This window comes from Lynx canadensis, chromosome A3 (assembly GCF_007474595.2).
Source record: "Lynx canadensis isolate LIC74 chromosome A3, mLynCan4.pri.v2, whole genome shotgun sequence".
NCBI classification, from domain to species: domain Eukaryota; kingdom Metazoa; phylum Chordata; class Mammalia; order Carnivora; family Felidae; genus Lynx; species Lynx canadensis.
Genome location: NC_044305.1, coordinates 86,538,148 through 86,556,128, shown reverse-complemented (window position 1 = coordinate 86,556,128; position 17,981 = coordinate 86,538,148). Strand labels below are relative to the sequence as shown.

The 17,981-nt window shown below is 49.6% G+C and overlaps 1 protein-coding gene and 1 long non-coding RNA gene across 2 annotated transcripts in view; both read left to right on the top strand.

Moving 5' to 3' along the window:
• LOC115510684 overlaps nt 1-10,654 on the top strand; it is a 103,755-nt gene extending 93,101 nt beyond the window's left edge. The window contains exons 7-8 of the long non-coding RNA XR_003967797.2: nt 3,858-4,013; nt 9,950-10,654. This is a non-coding gene — a long non-coding RNA (uncharacterized LOC115510684). The remainder of the gene's footprint in view (nt 1-3,857; nt 4,014-9,949) is intronic.
• A 2,846-nt stretch (nt 10,655-13,500) lies between these two features.
• On the top strand, nt 13,501-16,380 carry ASPRV1 (aspartic peptidase retroviral like 1). The gene has a single exon (XM_030310772.1). It carries the CDS (start codon nt 14,527-14,529, stop codon nt 15,682-15,684), a length of 1,158 nt encoding a protein of 385 aa, XP_030166632.1. The 5' UTR covers nt 13,501-14,526; the 3' UTR covers nt 15,685-16,380.
• The last annotated feature ends 1,601 nt before the right edge of the window (nt 16,381-17,981 follow it).

Sequence of the window (17,981 nt, the reverse complement as noted above, 5' to 3'; positions counted from 1 at the left end):
TCAGAGAAGATGAAAACCCACTACCCAAAAGTGAACACAGATTTGGATCTCATGAGAGATCAGAATAGAGTCTCAAAACAGAAATCTGGGGAACTTGGTGCAGGAATGGGGCAGGCCTGAGGTGGCCGGTCCTGGGTCAGAGCCTCCCTGGGCCGCAGAGTGGGGAGAAACAGGGCTGGGTGGGACAGAACCTCGGTTGGGTCACATTTCTAACTCCTGTTATTTTGGAGCTGTGAGTCGGACAGGTTTTATCTGGCCTGTTTTGACCCTCCATGAGGCAACAGCTGGGGACCAAAGGAGAGATGGAGAGCAGCAAGCATGCTGTTCTTCTTTTGGTCCATTTAGCAACTTCCTCTACTTTCTGAGCAAAAACAGGTATAACCCTTTGTGTCCTGAGGTGTGCAGTCTCCAACATATATGCCTGTGGCCCTAAGAACATCTGGAAATTCTAATCAAAAACAAGTTCGCTGACCATGGGGAAAAGGTTAGGGGTACATTATATATGCAGCCTTGGCCGGGCTCTTACATTCATCTGACTGTTCATTCAGCAAATAATTTTTGGGCATTTGCTTTGTGTGATGCACAGTGAAGGACAAGGCCCAAATTTTATTTATGAAGACATGGGCCACAGGGAGAAAACCATGACTTGGCTTCTGTCTCTAAGTGAGTGAAACTGGTAGTAAAGTCTCTTGGCAAATTCAAATGTATCTGCTGCAAACAGATCCTTTTCCTCAAGTAATTCTGGGTGCTTTCCAAACTTACCAATTTCCTAAAGAATGGGGGAGGAGGCTGGGAAGCTCTTCAGGGAGAGGAACAGCATGGTCAAAGGCCCTCTGTTAAAGGGAGCAAGGCCCCTTTAAAAACCTAAAGGAAGGGGCTACCGGGTGGTTCAGTCAGTTAAGTGTCAGACTCTTTTTTTTTTTTTTTTTTTTTTTTTTAAATTTTTTTTTTCAACGTTTATTTATTTTTGGGACAGAGAGAGACAGAGCATGAACGGGGGAGGGGCAGAGAGAGAGGGAGACACAGAATCGGAAACAGGCTCCAGGCTCTGAGCCGTCAGCCCAGAGCCCGACACGGGGCTCGAACTCACGGACCGCGAGATCGTGACCTGGCTGAAGTCGGACGCTTAACCGACTGCGCCACCCAGGCGCCCCTGGACTCTTGATCTAGGCTCAGGTCAAGATCTCACAGTTTGTGAGATTGAGCTACACTTCAGGGCTGTGCTCTGACAACATGGAGCCTGCTTGGAATCTCTCTCTCTATCTCTTCCCCGTTCATGCATGTGCACTTTCTCTCTCTCTCTCTCTCTCTCTCTCTCTCTCTCTCTCTCTCTCTCTCAAAATAAATAAACATTTAAAAAAAACTGAGGGAAGGTAGTGTGACAAGAAAGGAAAGGCAAGTTTGCAGGTTGGGCTCTTGATGGGTAAGTGGGATCTCTTTGTGTGCCTCACTCATGATCCCACTTCACCATCCCCCCTGTTCACCTAGAACACCCCTTTTCTTCCTCACATCTCAGTCCAGTCATCTTGGCTTCCAAGGAAAACTGCCACCACAGCTGCTCTGAGAACCCAGTGGCCAATTCTATCACCCAGCGTCTTGATTCTTACCCTGTATCTCTCCCTTATATTTCTCAAATCGATCCTTCTGAAAGGCCTGTAATTCTAGACTGGGAAGACTTCCATTGCTCCCCATTGCCTTTATCACTGTCAGAATCACTATTTATCAAGCTTTCTCCATGTGCCAGTTAAAACTCTTCTAGATCTGGTCTTGCCTTCCTTCATGGTCTTCTCTTGACCCTTGAAGGCTAGCTAAACTGAATCACATATAGTGGCCTGCGTTCTCATGCCTCAGGGCCTTTGCACCATCTTCCTGGAGCACTCTCTCACATTCCTCCCCTAGCTAACTCCTGCCTACAAAGCTCAGATCAAGGGCTACAGCTCCCAGGAGACTTTGTAAAGGTGTCCCCCTTCTGCTCTTCCCCAGAACCCTCCACAGAGCTCTATCAGGGGGCTGATTGCCTTAGTTGTATTTCTCCTATTAGAGTTTTCCAAGAGCCTGGCTCATTTCTGCATCCTTAGTACCTAGCGTAGAATCTGGCGCATAGTTAGTGATAAATAAAAATTAGTAATGAAGGAATGCATTAGTGAACAAATGAATGAATTCTTCTTGGAGTAGGGGTGCTCACTAGGGAGATAATATTTGAGGTGAGTCCAAAAGAATGACTTAAGAATTTGTGAAGCAGGAATTTTAATTTCAGGGACAGGGAATGGTATGTGCCAGGCATGGAGGTTTGGGAGAGTGGTATGCATTAAGGCAACTGCAGCTAGTTCTGCAGCTAGGGCAGAAGTTGAGTATGCAGGATATGCCAGAGGTGGATATGGAGAGATGGGACAAGGGGCAATGACTGTTGGGCTCTGGGAAGCCTGACTTTGCTGAGTACAGAACAGAGCAGGACATAGTGAGTGCTTTTGATGCCATGAGGAAGATGGACAGGAGCGGGCAGTGCCACGCTGTGGGGGACTGGGAAGAAGGTGATGGGGGTGTGAGCAGAGCAGCAGGCCAAGGGACAAAGATCAGGGGCAGACTCCATTGGGGCTTAGATGGCCATGACCTGCAGTCAGAGGAGGTTTGAGGGCTGTGGGATGGTGATTCCATGGTTTCTGGCTTGAGTTCCTGTGTGGGTGGTGAAGCCCCTCACCAAAATGGCAGCCTGGAGAGGAGCGGATTTGAGAGCAGGAGAATGAGTTCAGTTTTGCTTATAAGACATGAAAAATGTGACTCTTAAAAACTGAGAACAAACTGAGGGTTGATGGGGGTGGGAGGGAGGGGAGGGTGGGTGATGGGTATTGAGGAGGGCACCTTGTGGGATGAGCACTGGGTGTTGTATGGAAACCAATTTGACAATAAATTTCATATATTGAAAAAAAAGACATGAAAAATGTACATTGGAAGGGACCATCAGGTTTGGAGAGCTTTGTGAGTTCAAGGCAGAGCTGGAGGGATGGGGTCAGATCCAAGTGTGCTCAGATGATCCTAAGAGCTGAAGTTAAATATTCAGGAATTTTGTGAGACAATTGTTAAATTTGGCTATTTTTAAAAAATTAAGTTATATAAAATTACAATTAAGTAAATTATATTAAAAACAGAAACTCATCACTTCTAAGGATTTCAGAGTATTTTGTTTATGCTTTTAAGATGATTTACATCTGTTATATCTATGAATATACTATATGATGTTGTGTTACTGTGTTTTTCTTCCTAACTCTGCATTCAGAAGCATCACATTGGTAGTTTGAAATCAGCCATGGTAGGAATATTTGCACCATGGAAATTGATAAACACCAAACATCAGGGTTTGATTTATTGTTTTGTTGACTGTCTAGACTTAAAATTATGGAGAAAATGTTAATATGCACATTGAACTTATATACATATTGTGCCTGTAGCTATTACATTGTGAATGGAACAGAGAAATTGAGCAGATGTTCTTCCAGTATTCAAAAAATATTACCTGATTCAGTAAAGAAGTTGCTTATACCATTGACAAAGGAGTGAAGTTGCAACATGTATTTTCATTGTTTCACTTTCATTGTTTCAACCAGTAAGTTGGCACAAGCAAAAATATCAACCAATATTCATGTTAGAACTATATTCATTTGTCAATTACAATTATAGGTTAGTTATGGACTTAGCAGGTTGGTAAAAATCAATGAAAGTATTCTGTAAGATTCAATTTACTATATGTGATTTACAGTATAGACTACTGTATATTTTACTACTACTTGTAAATTGCTAAACATATTTTATGTCAGTAAAATTTACAATAAACTCATATGTGCCTACATTTTTTCCTCCAGAGGGCCTGTTGTTATATATTTACCAGCACACCACTGGGCAAATTGCCTTAGGCTGAGGAGAGACCAGAGACCAGATTGGACTCTGGAAAGATTCCCAGAAGAGGGAGGGACTCATCGATGGAAAGACGCTTCCATCAATGGAGAGAGGAGAGATGGGTAAGTGAGGCTTAGGTACAGGAATTAGGCTGGAGGCGTAGAGAGTTCTGAGAAAGGATGCAGGGGTGAGGAGAATCTGGGGTGGGAGGCAGCTGGGCTTCACTATTTCCTCTGCCAAGTAGGATGCAAGCTGTGTCCTGAGAGTGAGAGGCAGACAAGTGAGGAACGGAGAAGGTTTGGCCCAAGTGATCAGTGAGGGACACAGAGAAGGGACCTGGGAGGATGAGGCTGACTCAGGAAGCCAGGGGATGACCATAGTGGCAGAACTGTAACCATGTGGGTTACAAGGTGGGGGAGTGACCTAGATTTTGGCCATAGGCCAAGCCCTGCAGTGAGGATTGCTATTTTATCTCCCAGGACAATCCTGGAGGAAATCAACGCTGGGAGAGGTTAAGTCCTTTATCCAAGGCCCAGAGCCAGTTAGCGGCTGAGTCAGGATGCAAACTGAGGCAGCTAGGCTCTGTTGACAAGGCAGGAGCTTGCACAGTGGCACATCTCTCCTTGGCAAAGCCCCTTAGACTATGCAAATAGGAATCTCTTCAGGACAGAGATCGGCAGGGTAGGTGTGGCCAGCCACTTGGCAAGGGTTTCAGGGCATCAAAAGTACTGGCGAAGCCTCCTCAGCCTGTGGCCCGTCTGGTGTTTGCCAGCCAGCACATTCTTGCCACCACTCCACAGTGTCTACTGAAAGCTAATGATAATGAATTGGCTTGCATTTTGTAAGTTTCTTCATTACTTTGTTTTCTAATAACTCATTCTTATTGTACTTTTAAAACATAAAGTACATGCAGACTGGGAACTTAGAAAATCAGTCCTTCCCCTTAGAACACTTGAGAAGCACTGTTCTAACCCATCCTTCTAATCACATTGCTCCTCTGCTAGAAACCCTGAGTGATCCCTGCTGGCTGCAGCAGAGGTTTCAGATGGTAGGTGGGGACTGGTTTGTGGAACTTAATTACATGTGTCATTACCAGCGTTAAAAAAAAAGAAAAAGAAGTCAAGTGAAATAGAAGATATCAGATTATATTACATGTAGTAAATACATTTTTGTTTCATTTAGTTATATATTTCATATATTATAATGCATGTTTGTACTAGCGTATGATGGAAAATGTCTGTCTTTCTATGATCACGGTAAATAAAAATGTTTGAGTGCCACTGGTCTGCAGATAAAGCTGACATTGCCAGGCCTGGTGTTCCAAGTGTAAGGGGGAGAGTGATTGCTGAGGAAGAGCAGGCAATGCTTCCTGGGAAACGAGCAAAGGTGAGCTGGGTTTGGAGGACGTCCAGGTTATGGATGAGCAGAGGGAACAATATTAGCAAAGTCAGAAAGACCATGACTTTCATGCCTAGATTGTGTGTCCAACTCCAAGAGGGCCTGGGTCATGCCACTGGGGACTTGCAGATAGCATAAGAGTTGTAGTACCTGTGATAGGAGCTTAGGGGACAGAGCCCATAAGTCTGCCGGGGAAATCAGGGAGACTTCCCAGAGGTGGCAGTGCCTTAGATGAGGAGAGCTGGGGTTTGCCAGAACAACAGGCATGTGGAAAAAGCCTGGTCAAGTGAGGATCTTATAAAGAGGCACAAGAAAGCCCATCATGTTTGGGGAACCATGAGCCACTTGGTATAGGTGGAGCATGAATTAGGGAGGAGGACTTCATGTGCTGTGTTGTAAGTTGAGATTTTATTTTGGGATGAGGAGCCATGGGAGAATTTTGAGCAGAAGGATGACATGAGTGTTCCTACATCTCAGGACTCTGGCAGCCTGAGGAGAGTAGATTAATGGAGAGGAGACCTGCAGGACCATTACTGCAATAGTTGGGCCTGAAGGAAGGCAGTGGGGGTGCAGGGGGAGACTCAGGAGGAGCCAGCAGAACTTGGCCACCCGTCCGTGATTGGATTGGGCACTGAGAGAAGGGAGGAGGCAAGGGTGACCCCCACTGTGGCTGACTCAGGAAACTGGCTGGGTGATGGTACCTTTTGCCCAGAAAAAGAACACAGGGGGCCGAGAGGGTCCGAGGGACAAGATAACATGTTCACTGTTGAAAGGGGCACCTGACTGGCTCAGTCAGTAGGGTGTGGGACTCTTGATCTCAGGGTCATGAGTTCAAGCCCCATGTTGGGTGTAGAGATTACTAAAGAAAAGAAAAGAAAAGAAAAGAAAAGAAAAGAAAAGAAAAGAAAAGAAAATGGCACCTATAGGTGGGCATGACAATGGACAGCTGGAATAGAGCAGAGAGATTAGGCCAGGGATACAGCCTGGGGAGAGTGCAGAGTGAGGAGAAAGCACTATCAAGGGGGCCTCAGGGAGAAAGGAGCTCATGAGAGACTGAGGGGAGTGGTCTTTGAGGCACGAGATCCAGAAACTTGGGTCCCAGGAGCCAATGGGGCAGAAAAGACTTAGGGGGAAAACCAGTCATGCAAATGCTTCAGAAAACCAAATTCCCTGAAGGAACCATGGGATGTGGCCATTTGGGAGGCCAGTGATGCATCCTCTGCAAGGGTGCAGAGGTGGGTGGTGGGGCAGGAGCCAGAGGCTTTGGGAGAGAGTGGGGTAACACAGTGAGGCAGGGAGGAAGCAGGGCTGCACCTTTGTGCAAATCAGAAAGGGGTCCCCTGCCTCCAGGGAGATTAACCCCCTCATCCCAGCATGTGGGCCTGGCCAGAGGATGCGGGCTGGGCTTCAGCCCTGTGTGCCCCACCATCAACATGCCAATGCCCTGAGTGTAGGCCAGCCTTTCCAGAAATAGGAAAGAAGGAGAGAAGGAGTCATTGACCAAGGAGAGTGCTTGGTCATAGACCAAGACCACGTGAGGGGTTTATTTTTTTAGGATGTGAGACACGGGTGCACGTTGACTTGGATGAGAGAGGGGAACCCGTGACAAGACAGAGAGACCTGCAATAGGCTGGGTGGGCAGGTGGGCAGACAGGCAGGAAGGGGCATGCCTCTGGTGTGCTAGGGGCAAGGCTGGTGTTGTTGCCATGGGGAAAGGGAAGGGACTGAGGAGGAACAGGGCTGTGTGCTGAGCCCACAGCCTGGGGCCCAGTGTGCAGGCCACTCCTGCTGGCAAGAGTCAGCTGAGAATCTCTGCAGCTGAGCAGGGATCCTGAGACACTCACAGCTGAGACTGCCAGTCCCGGGGGACCAGTGGTTCTGGTGCCCAGGACCGGGTGACATCTAGAATGCAGGCTCTGGGCCGAGAACTGGGCAGACCAGGCTGGAGAGGGTCTTGGCACAGAGCTTTAGTTTACTTAATTTACCTTTTACTGTGGAAAATTTTCAAACACGCCCAAAAGTTGTGGGAAACTCAAACGAACCCTCTTATCATTAGACTTCAGTGATTATAATGGTTGTCAGTATTATTGTATTACCCCCCCCTTCTGTAAGTACTTTTTTAAAAACTTTAAAAAAATTGTTTAATAGATTTTTTAGAGAAGTTTTAGGTTCACAGCAAAATTGAGCAGAAGGTACAGAGAGATTTCCCATATATCCCTGGTTGAAAACTTTATTTGGAAATAATTTTAAGCTTACAGAAATTGCAAGGACAAGTTTCTTTATTTTTAAATAATGTTTTTCTTATTAGAGAATATATTCTCAGGATGTATATAGAGGAAAATTAAGATCATTCATGACCCTACCACCCCAAAGTAAGTACTATCACTCTTCTGGTGTATTTCCTTCCAGTCTTTTTTTTTCTGTGATTTTATGTACATATATTTTTAAAAGATAACTGTTTTTTTTTTTTACATTTATTTATTTTTGAGAGAGAGAGTGTGTGTGAATTGGTGAGGGGCAGAGGGAGAGGGAGACACAGAATCTGAAGCAGACTCCCTGCTCCGAGCTGTCAGCACAGAGCCCAATGTGGGGCTCGAACTCACAAGCCACGAAATCATGACCTCAGCTGAAGTCAGATGCCTAACTGACTGAGCCACCCAGGTGCCCCTTATGTACATATTTTTAATTGGACTTCTTTTACCCAGAAAATAACCCCATTCCTCAAAACCTTCCTGATTGGTGTGTCCATATGAACTGGCTCAGTCCCAGGACCCTCACCCCTGAAGCCCTCCACAGAGACTGCAGAGAGCAACAACTGATCCAAGTTTGTGGTTTGTGGGTGCCCTCATTCCTTGGTTTCAGTGCTAATTCAGGTTTCCTCTTAACATTCCTCTCATTTTTGTTTTTCTTGGGTAATATTGGTTGATTTCTGTGGGATGAGTTGTCCAGTGCTCCTTGAACCACCATCTTGCCTGCCTCCCACACTCATCTCTGGATTTGGGACATCTGTGTCCGAGCCTCTCTCCCCAACTCACTTGAGCACTCTCTGAGGGTAGGGCTCCGCTGATTCATCTCAACGTAAGGCACAGCTGGCCTCAAGAAATATGTATGGAACTGAATCAGCCCATTTATTTGGCATTGCCCAGTCCCATCTATGCTGCAGACTCTTGCCTTTTATTAATTTACACCCACCAGCATGGTGTCTAGAATACAATAGGTGCCCAATAAATGTATGTTACTGCCACTACCAATAACCTGGGGATTTCTATACATGTTAGGGCTCTGCCGTTTTTCCCTCCTTCCCTTTCCTGCATCCCCCTACTTCTTCCAGACGGTAAAGAAAAGATACCATTTCAACATGCCAGAGGGAAGGTGCCCCCTGTTTGTCCCCCTGTCTTCTGTAAGTTGGGAGCAGATCTAAGTTGGCAGTGGCCTCACAAGAAGCAGTTCCTTGCTCTGAGGCTTTGCATTGTTCACAATACCAATTATCATTAGCAGTAATTAAAACTATTTCAGGATCAGTTCAAAGCTGTCTTTGAGGTATTTTAAGTTGGACCAAAGTCCTCTATGTATCTAGCTCTAAACCAAGTTTCCTGGTGTCATTAGAAGCCCACTTGTATTTGGAGAATACCCAATCTGTATATTTTGATTGCCCGAACATTTCATAAATTTCAGGGGCGATTGTCACAAGTGGGCCAATGCCCCCAGAGCTGTTTAGACTGTCTTACAAGTCCTACTCTCTCGCTCAATTAAGTGAAGGGGACCATGGAGATGGGAGAAGAGGTAGGGGTCTGCAGAGGGTCTTTCCTTAGAGCCAGGCCCTCTGGCCAGGTGGAACCCCTAGGCCTAGAGTGAGGGTGGCAGAAATCAGAACAGGAAGAGATGAGGGCTTGGTTTAGGGTGGGGACATCAGGACTTGGGAAGAAGGTGGGAACCCAACTGGGAGGGCCAGGCTGTGAGGAGGGGAACAGGGAGGCCTTGAGAACATCTTAAGTGATACTCATATTTGATTGAAAGATAAAAACAGGGAAAGAACCGCTTTTGGCACGTTGGACTTCTAGGGAGTTAGCCAGCAATTTGTTCTAACTCTTGGTTGGCCTGGCCCCAACCCTGGGCCTGGAGGACTGGCAGTAGCATTGGGGCCTGAGATGGCTGTTCCCTAAACACCTCCACAACTCTTCGGGACCCTCCACGATTGGCACCAGACATCTTGCTGCCTGTTGACAGAGTGGGTTCAACTGGTGGGCTAAGCTGGGTGACTTCCTCTTAGAGGGCTTCTGAACTGGATGGCAAAGGAGGGTGGAGGGCAATTCAAATGGGAAAAAAAGAAGTTCTGGAACAGTGGAGAACTGGGGAAGGGCCCTACAGGCAGAAGTACCGTTTAGTCAGGGCAGTGGGACCAAGAAGGGGGACCAGTCAAGGAAAAACTATCTTTCCTAAGTACCTTTGGCCATGACTGGTGTGAGTGCTGGGTAGTTTCTGCTCCGAACAGTGGTGTTTGTAGTCTGAGGGTTTGTGGTTTGGAAATAGGAACCTGCTGGTGTCTTGGGTTTCCCCATATGCCCTGCTTTGGTCAGAGCCCACCAGACCCTCTTGGTCTCTGATCTGAATCCCTAATTAGATTTTTGTGCAGAATTCACATCTTTGCCCTTCTTTTCAGCTTGAAGACCTGATGCCATGCCCCACTGAAGCAGAATGCCAGCAGCAGCTGTGGCCCCTGCTCCTAGGAGCTGTGCCACCCACCCTACACATGCACACACCCACACCAACCCCAGGGCCCAGGCCTCAGCCTAGGCTGGGGGGGTTGTGCAGGAGTGGGGCAGGCAGTCGGGGCCCAGCTCATGGTGGTGAGTACCCAGCGAGAGGAAGAAGGGAGGACATCATGTCCTTGGCCTTACACAGTCAGGGGGAGGCAGAGGGCAGGATGACCCACTTTCAGAGTGGCGTGGCTGTGACTGGGACTGCTTCACATGGTCAGTCTGCATATACATGTCAGTCTTAAACTCTTCAAAAGGGGCTATTAAACATCTGTATCCTGTTTTCATTAGCTTGTAAGCCATGGTGATGGGGACCTGTCTAGTTCTCTGAGCTAACAAGTGTGCCCAGAGGCTAATAAACAGCAGATGCCTCTAATAAATATGATTTTAATACTCAGTGCAAATGTGTGTGCAAATACATCTGTGAAATGAAAGGTGGGAGCTGAATTCTATATGCAAGTTGCACAATTTCTTAGCTGTTTTGAAATAAGAACTGTAGTGTGACTGTGTATGGATGGTATAGGTTTTGGATTACAGAATGTGTGTACAGGGTGCAGGGAGTGTTTTTTTGTGGATAGCCTATATATGTGTGGTGTGAGGTAAGGGGTATGTGTGTGTATGTATATGTTTGTGTCGTGTGTGTGTGTGTGTGTGTGTGTGTGTGAGTGTGTGTGTATGTAAAAGAAGTCTCCGTCAGATCAGTTGGAGAAAAAACCAGCTACATAGTTTACAAGATCTGGTGCAGAATGAAAGCATAGGGCCCCTTGTTCAAAATTACTGGGAATTTCAAGACAGCTGCAGCAGCACGTCAAACCGAGCTTGGCCTTTCTGAGCGCAGAGCCCCATGTGACTTTATAGGTTGAACGCCCACGATCCCTGGCTGGAGAGTGTGCACCTCCTTTCTCCCCTCAGCCTTCCTTTACTACTTTGGTAAGTCCTTGAATCCCTTTGCTCTTTCCCCATCTAGTTCCTGGGGTGATTTGGGGAGTGTGTGGTGCTAGCCAGAGGCAGCCCAGAGAGGAGCTATAGCAGGTGGCCTGCGCATCTCCTGATCCTCCTTACATTTCAGTCTGGACCTCATTACGGGTACCATCAGGTGTCTCTCTGCTTCTCGCTAAAAATAGTCTCCTGGGGATGTACACGCCCCCTCCAAGACCCCCCACTGCCCACCAACGGCTTCAGTTCCTGGGAGCCCTGATGGGCCCTCTACTGATCTTGTGCCACATAGCACAACTACCTGTGGGGAAGAGATGGCAAAGGGGATCAGCTTCTGCTGGGGCAGTGCTGGGGCAGCAGAGCTCACAGCCCCGAATTCTCAGTGAGGGGGTGTGGAGGGTGGGGACTCCTTAAGTCCTTCCTGTTTATTGCCCTGATTTACCTCCTCTCCAGTTAAGTATGGTGTGCCTGCTTCAGAGCACACTCAGGAGATGCTAATGGATAATAAAGAGGGTGTTCCCGCCCCAATACCTATACTTGTCAATAATTAGCGATGATTTCCTAGGTTCTGGGAGGAGGCAATGGCACCCAGCCTGCCCCAGCTGGTTTAACTCATCATTGTAGCATTAGCATAGCAATTCCAAGGTCCCTGAGTGGGGTATTCCACTCATACCTGGGGGTTTCCAGGTATGGTTTCTCCCAAGGGTTAAGGAAATTTGAGAAGTTACTTCACCATGTTCCTGATCCTAGCCAGAGACCGGTCCCTAAACTCAAGCCCTTCCAGCTCCCCTAGTAACCATGAGACTCCTGTGGTCTTCTGTCCTGGGGATTCCAGATGGGACTGTGTAAACAGAATGCCTGGAGGGCCTCCCTGAGGAAGGCCAATGGCCTTAAGCCAAAGGACCCAGGAGTGTAAAGGTTGTTTGGGCAAGTGTACAGGGCAAGGTAGGCAAGAAAGGGGATTCCGGTCCAAGAGATTGAGCAGGAGTAGAGATTTCGATAAAGTTGTTAATCACTGGCCGTGGGGTTTGACCTGCCCCAGAGAGAGGGAGTGACAAAGGCCCCCATGCAGGGGTGTGATGACCAGCTGGCTTTCCAGGGAAAAAAAAAAAGTCCTTGTTAAGAATCTTCCAATGTCTGTGGTGTAAATACTCCCACCAAGTCCAATTTCAAGCTGCCACTGGTTTAACAACTGACTTATAGAATTCTTGAATATTGAACAGCCAGCTCTCACTCACTTCCCATTAGCTCACTGTCCCCACCAGAGGCCGTCAACAACACAAGCCCCCAGGACCCATCCGCATGCCTCTCTGAGCCTAGACTCCCACTTCCCTGGCTGTATTGCAAAATGTTATGTACGCACTGGACAGTGCATGAGCCCAGGCTTGAGACAGGCCATTTAGCCCTTCATGCTCCTTGTGCTTCAGTCCTGGGGGAAGGCTGGCTGGTCAGCCTTGCGGCTTACCATGATGCTGCTGAGGTGATGGATGTGAAATGACTTTGCCAAAGTGAACAGCAAACCTAGTCAAGTGAAGTGCCACAGCCCAATGCCCAGGGACTACCTATTTCTAATCTGGAGCAGTGGGGAAGTCTGACTCCATGCCAACCACAATATGGTTTGACAAGCCCTAGTTTGGAGCATCTAGTAGTTTGCCATCTGACAAGCCACCCTGCCTCTCCCCTCCCTCAGTCACATGCAGCTGCCTCACACACTCCCACTTCCAGGAGACCAGGTGTGCAGGGTGATGAACACCAGGTAACCAGGAAGCCACTAGGTCAGTTCCCTGAACCACAGAACAACACAACACCCATCCCAGGGGTTGGGAATCTATCCACAAAAGTCCACTTGTAGAAGGGGCTTCCTGGTATTGTGGCCAGGCCATTTCTCTGGGTGCAGGTTTTTCATTGTGCAATCTTCTCAGAGACCCACCTGTACTTGACTCCTTCCCAGTGACTCCATCTCTCCCTCCTCTGGGCTTCTGGAATGGTACAAGGGCCCCACCTTACTTAGCCAGGCAGCTGTGATGAGAGGTGTTGACCCAGCTGCCTCTCTGCTAGCTCACTGTGTCAGGTGGAAGGGGCTGAGAGAGCAGCAGGGCCATATCTTTCTGTATGGCCAGGGACCCTGGGACTGTCCAGAGGCAGGACTGGGGCCAGGGTCCTCTGGGAGTCAGCCAGACACTGGGTGATGAATGGTACAGGGAGCCGATGAGAAACAGGCTCTGGGCCAGGAAAAACAGCCCAGAGCTACAGGTGTTCTGCTGTTCCTGCTCCTTTCCTGTCTTAATCCCTCCTGTTTGGTGACAGCACTCAGCCAGGCCTGGAGACCAGCAGGGAACACCTGCTGACCTGAGAGTAAATTTCTATGGGGGATGGAGATGGTCACATGTGTCTGGTTTCTGTGAACGTCACACTCCACGTCATTGCAGGAGACAGAGTTACGAATGACCCAGCACACCGCACGGCAACACATGCTTGGCCGGGAGTGGGCACACATGTGAGAGACAGAGTAGAAGACTCCATGGAGGGGTCATTTGACCCCTTGACCATTTGAGTGGGGTCATGAAAGTGGGTCCCCCCCCCCACTTCCATAGCCCCAGTCTCTCTGCACAGACTGGCCCCAACCCTAGGACTCACAGATCTGCCTTCTGGGAATCCCTGGGGTGGCCCAAGGCAGCCTGTCCTCCTCAGCAAGAGATCACACAGCCAACTTCCTCCATCCAAAGCCTTCCAGAACCTCACCACTGGCTTTGCCAACATGGTGGACATTTCCCCTTCTCAGAACATAAGGGAGTGAGATTCTCTGGCTGCTCTTTCCATGAGTGAGCAGGTGAGGGGGGAGAAGGAGGGCTGTAGCACTTGGGGAAGGGGCTCTCTTAGAAAGTTCCTGGAAGGTGAGAGGGAACAGGAGGGGAAGAGACAATACTAGTGGCATAGAGGATGGGGTCTGCCCAGAGCTGGAGCCCATCTGGATCCCAGTGTACCCTCCCAGAAGTTCAGGGTTGGCACCAACCCACTTTAGGGCCTTAACAAGGTTGCTCCGGCTGAGGTCTGGTCCCCCACAAAGTGCTGACTCTGGATCGGATGTGATGAATGAGGGAAAATGACTGTAGCAATTGAGTTCATGGCAAATGCTTGTGTGTGTGTCCCCTCATTTAAAAAACAATCTCTGTGCATTGTTGATTCTGGGACTGTCCTCTCTCTGCCTCTCTGGAGAATTTTATGGGATTGCAAGCTTGGTTTAGAATGTAGGAAAAACACCTACCCACCCCGTGCTGTGCACAAAGTAGGAGCCTAGTGAATGCATGTGCCTTTTCTTTAGCCATTCAAAGTGGTCACTTGGGGTTGAGGGAAAAGGGGCTTCCCCAGCCTAGAAGCTGATGGGCCTTTGGTCCCTGCCTCCCCTCCTTCTTCCCTTTCCAGCTGAGGACAGATACCTGGATGTCATAACATACTCCGTGTCCTCATCTGTATATTCTGGGACACAGGCTGGGGAGGGTACCTGAGTAGGTCCCCTCTGACTGAGGATGGACTTTCTTGCACCATGGGCTGCCCTGTACCAGTCCCAGGATGGATGCAGAAGGGTGAGGCACTGATCCTGCTCGTTGGGCAGGATGCTGGCAGGAGGGCGGGGATGAGCAAGGGCGGGGCTTCCAGAACAAAGGAGAATGGGGAGCCCTGGGGGCCCAGGCTAGGCATCAAAAAGGCTCTGCAGAGTGAGCAGGCTATCGCAGCTGCCTGCCTCTGTGTCCAGCAGTCAGTCAGCCAGCTTGCGCCGGTCCCTTCTGCCTGCCCCAGACGGGCACCAAACAACACTCTGCTTAGAAAGGCCTTGTTCTCCAGCGTGATTGCGCCGACACTGCTCTGTGGTTTTCTCTACTTGGTGTGGGTTGCTGCTGCAGTTCCAGAGGAGGGCAGAGGGATGGCTGAGAGTGGAGCCAGGAGCCGGGAGGGCCGTCGGGAGCATGCCTTCATCCCGGAGCCCTTTGATGGAGCCAACGTAGCCCCACACCTCTGGCTGCACCGCTTCGAGGCCATCAATGACCTCAACCATTGGGACCATGTCACCAAACTAAGGTTCCTGAAAGAGTCCCTCAGGGGAGATGCCCTGGAGGTCTACAGTGGACTCAGCCCCAAGGACCAGGAAGACTATGGGGCTGTGAAAGAGACCCTCCTGAAGGCCTTCGGGGGGCCCGAGGCCACCCACAGCCAGCTGCCCAAGGAGATCGTCTTTGCCAACAGCATGGGTAAGGGCTACTACCTCAAGGGGAAAATTGGCAAAGTGCCCGTGAGGTTCCTGGTGGACTCGGGGGCCCAGGTCTCTGTGGTCCACCCCAACTTGTGGGAGGAGGTCACAGATGGTGACTTGGACACTCTGCGGCCCTTTGAGAATGTGGTAAAAGTGGCCAATGGGGCTGAAATGAAGATCCTGGGCATTTGGGATACAGTGGTGTCCCTGGGCAAGCTGAAGCTGAAGGCAGAGTTCCTAGTGGCCAATGCAAGTGCTGAAGAAGCCATCATTGGTACCGATGTGCTCCAGGACCACAATGCCGTCCTGGACTTCGAGCATCGCACGTGCACCCTGAAGGGGAAGAAGTTCCGGCTCCTGCCTGTTGGAGGGTCCCTGGAAGATGAGTTCGACCTGGAGCTCATAGAGGAGGAGCCCTCCTCAGGGGAGGGGGGACAGCAGCTCTCCTACTGAGAAGCCCCCTTTTCTTTACCCCTCAAACATTGGTTGGAAGACCCACCACAATGGAGGGGAGGGGCAGATATCCTCACTGGGGTCACTGGGTTTTGCCAGCCCTCTGGGTTTTGCCTCCTCCTCTTTGCAGGGGCCTTAAGCTGCCGCTGGTGGGGGAGGCTTCTATCTGAAAAGGCACAGGTGAGGGAGAACAGGCTGTCCATCTCAGTGGGAGGGAGAGTCCTCGTGGTGGTCAAGCGGTTATTGCTGCCAAAGATTTAAGGCTGGAAGAAGGTTCCAAGAAGGCTAGAAGTGATTGTCTTGGAGAGAGAACTGGGGCACCCCGTCAGATCGATCCCCTGAGTTATGGCTCAGTCACCTTGAGGTGCATGCAGTTTATTTCAGCTGGGCTGGGTCCTGGCTGCAAGATCCTCACAGGCAAGACCCAGTGCTTGCGGATGAGGGTCACAGCTGCTCTGGGATTCTTCTCTGTTGGGTCTTCCCACCTACCTGTATGATGTAGTTTCCTTCTGTCATTGCTTTGAAACCCATCGAGCCTTATGCCAATAATTCATTACTTCAAAAACCAATAAAAATTGACTCATGGAAAAACCACATAATGTGTTGACTGGGGATGAATGGAATGGATGTGAGAGGCTGGGTACAACAGGGAGAAAATGTCAAAGAGAAGGAAGATCTAGTCAGTGAGTGACTAGCCTGGAGATGTAAGAGAATATATACACCGTGACTGTATATATGTTTTGGATTTTCTAAGATAGCCTCAGTTTCAAATATTTTTACTTATTTCTTCCATAATTCCTCTAATTATTTCAAACTCCAATATGTTTGCATCCAAATTGCCTGTTATCCCCAAGAGTGACCCTAAAGTTATTTGTGAGGTGCTGATTGGAGATAGGAAGATTATGGTTATTGTAAACAAGTGGGCAAGTACCTGCCTGGCAAATAGTTCTTACAGCCACCGGGGAAACAGAGGCGGCCTTGGAGGCAGAAAGGTGAGGGGACAAGTGTTGACCTGCACGGGGCAGCCCAAGGGAGTCTGGAGGACAGAGAAGCAGGTAGCAGTGGGGGCTCTGGCATCAGGAGGACAGCTCCTTCCTGGAGGGACTTGGGGCCCGAAACGAGAGAGATGGGATGAAGTGGGGAGGACATTCCTAGATCTGGGAATGGGGTGTTCATCTCTTTTAGGGCTCTACCTCATATCTGCTCCCAGGTTTCTGCCTCTCTCTTTGGAACTCAGTAGGGTTGGAAATTTGGAAACACCCAGGCGAAAAGATCTGCAGGGAGACCAAGGGTGCAAAGCGTCAAGAGCTGTTGAAGATGAAGGCCATCTTCCCTTCATGAGGGTGGGATGAGCCTCTCCTGGAAGTTTCCACCCAGACATCCGTCCCCAGGGGAGAGACAAATAGCTAAGCAGGAGCCAGAGGCAGGGATGAGTCTTTTTTCTCAGAAGCCCCTGGGGACTTGACCCTGGCCCTCCTGAAGCTGCTCTGAGCCAGGGGTGCTTGCTTCCTTCTCAGAGTCCAGCTGTGATTCTCCTGGAAACTGAGGCCCAGGTGCAGCCCTAATCCTCACGATTACTGCAGCCCATCCCTGCGCAGCCAAGCGTATTAAAAGGAATTGGCTCCAGGCTCAGGGCACGTGAGGCGGTGGGCGGTGCTGGATCAGAAGGAAGTCTTTTTCCGGTGAAGTGAGGCCTGGAGGGGGGGGTGCCCTGTGAGAGGCCTGGCTGTGGAGGTGGGAGAACTCCAGAAGGAGGTAGGAGGACTGGGGAAGGGGATGGTCTCCTTGTGCCTCCCAGGTCCCTTTCTCAAGTTTGGTTTTCAGCTCCTAACAAATGTGGCTTCTCTCCTAGGCCAAGCCCTCCCCTCAGGGGACAACCCAGGTGGCACCTCCCTGTGACCTATTTTCCTTCAGGTCCTTCAGATCCGAGGCACATGCGGGGCTGGAGGGAGGGTGAGCCGTGGGAGGGTAGGGAGGTGGACAGGGGATGGGGAGCTGGGTGCCAGGTTGGAACTCCCGGCCAACACCCCGGTTGTCCCTGCTCTGCCCTTCCCCAGGTATAGCAGCTGCTGAGCCCTGTCCTATGTGAACAGGAACAGGGTAACCTGTATCTCAGCTGCAGAGATGCTTGCTCCCCTGTTCTGAGTGAGGGGAGCCGGTCTGAGCCACCAGCTCTCTCCCATGGAGAAAAATGAGCCCCAAGGTAGGTCCAGCCAGAGGGGAAATTGGTGACTTCTGAAGCACAGGCTCCCATGGAGGAAGGAACTAAGCGGTGGCTCTTAACCTGGGACGGGGAT

Coding starts and splice junctions, on each gene's coding strand:
- ASPRV1 (XM_030310772.1), top strand. CDS start 14,527: ATGGGCTGCCCTGTACCAGTCCCAGGATGGATGCAGAAGGGTGAGGCA.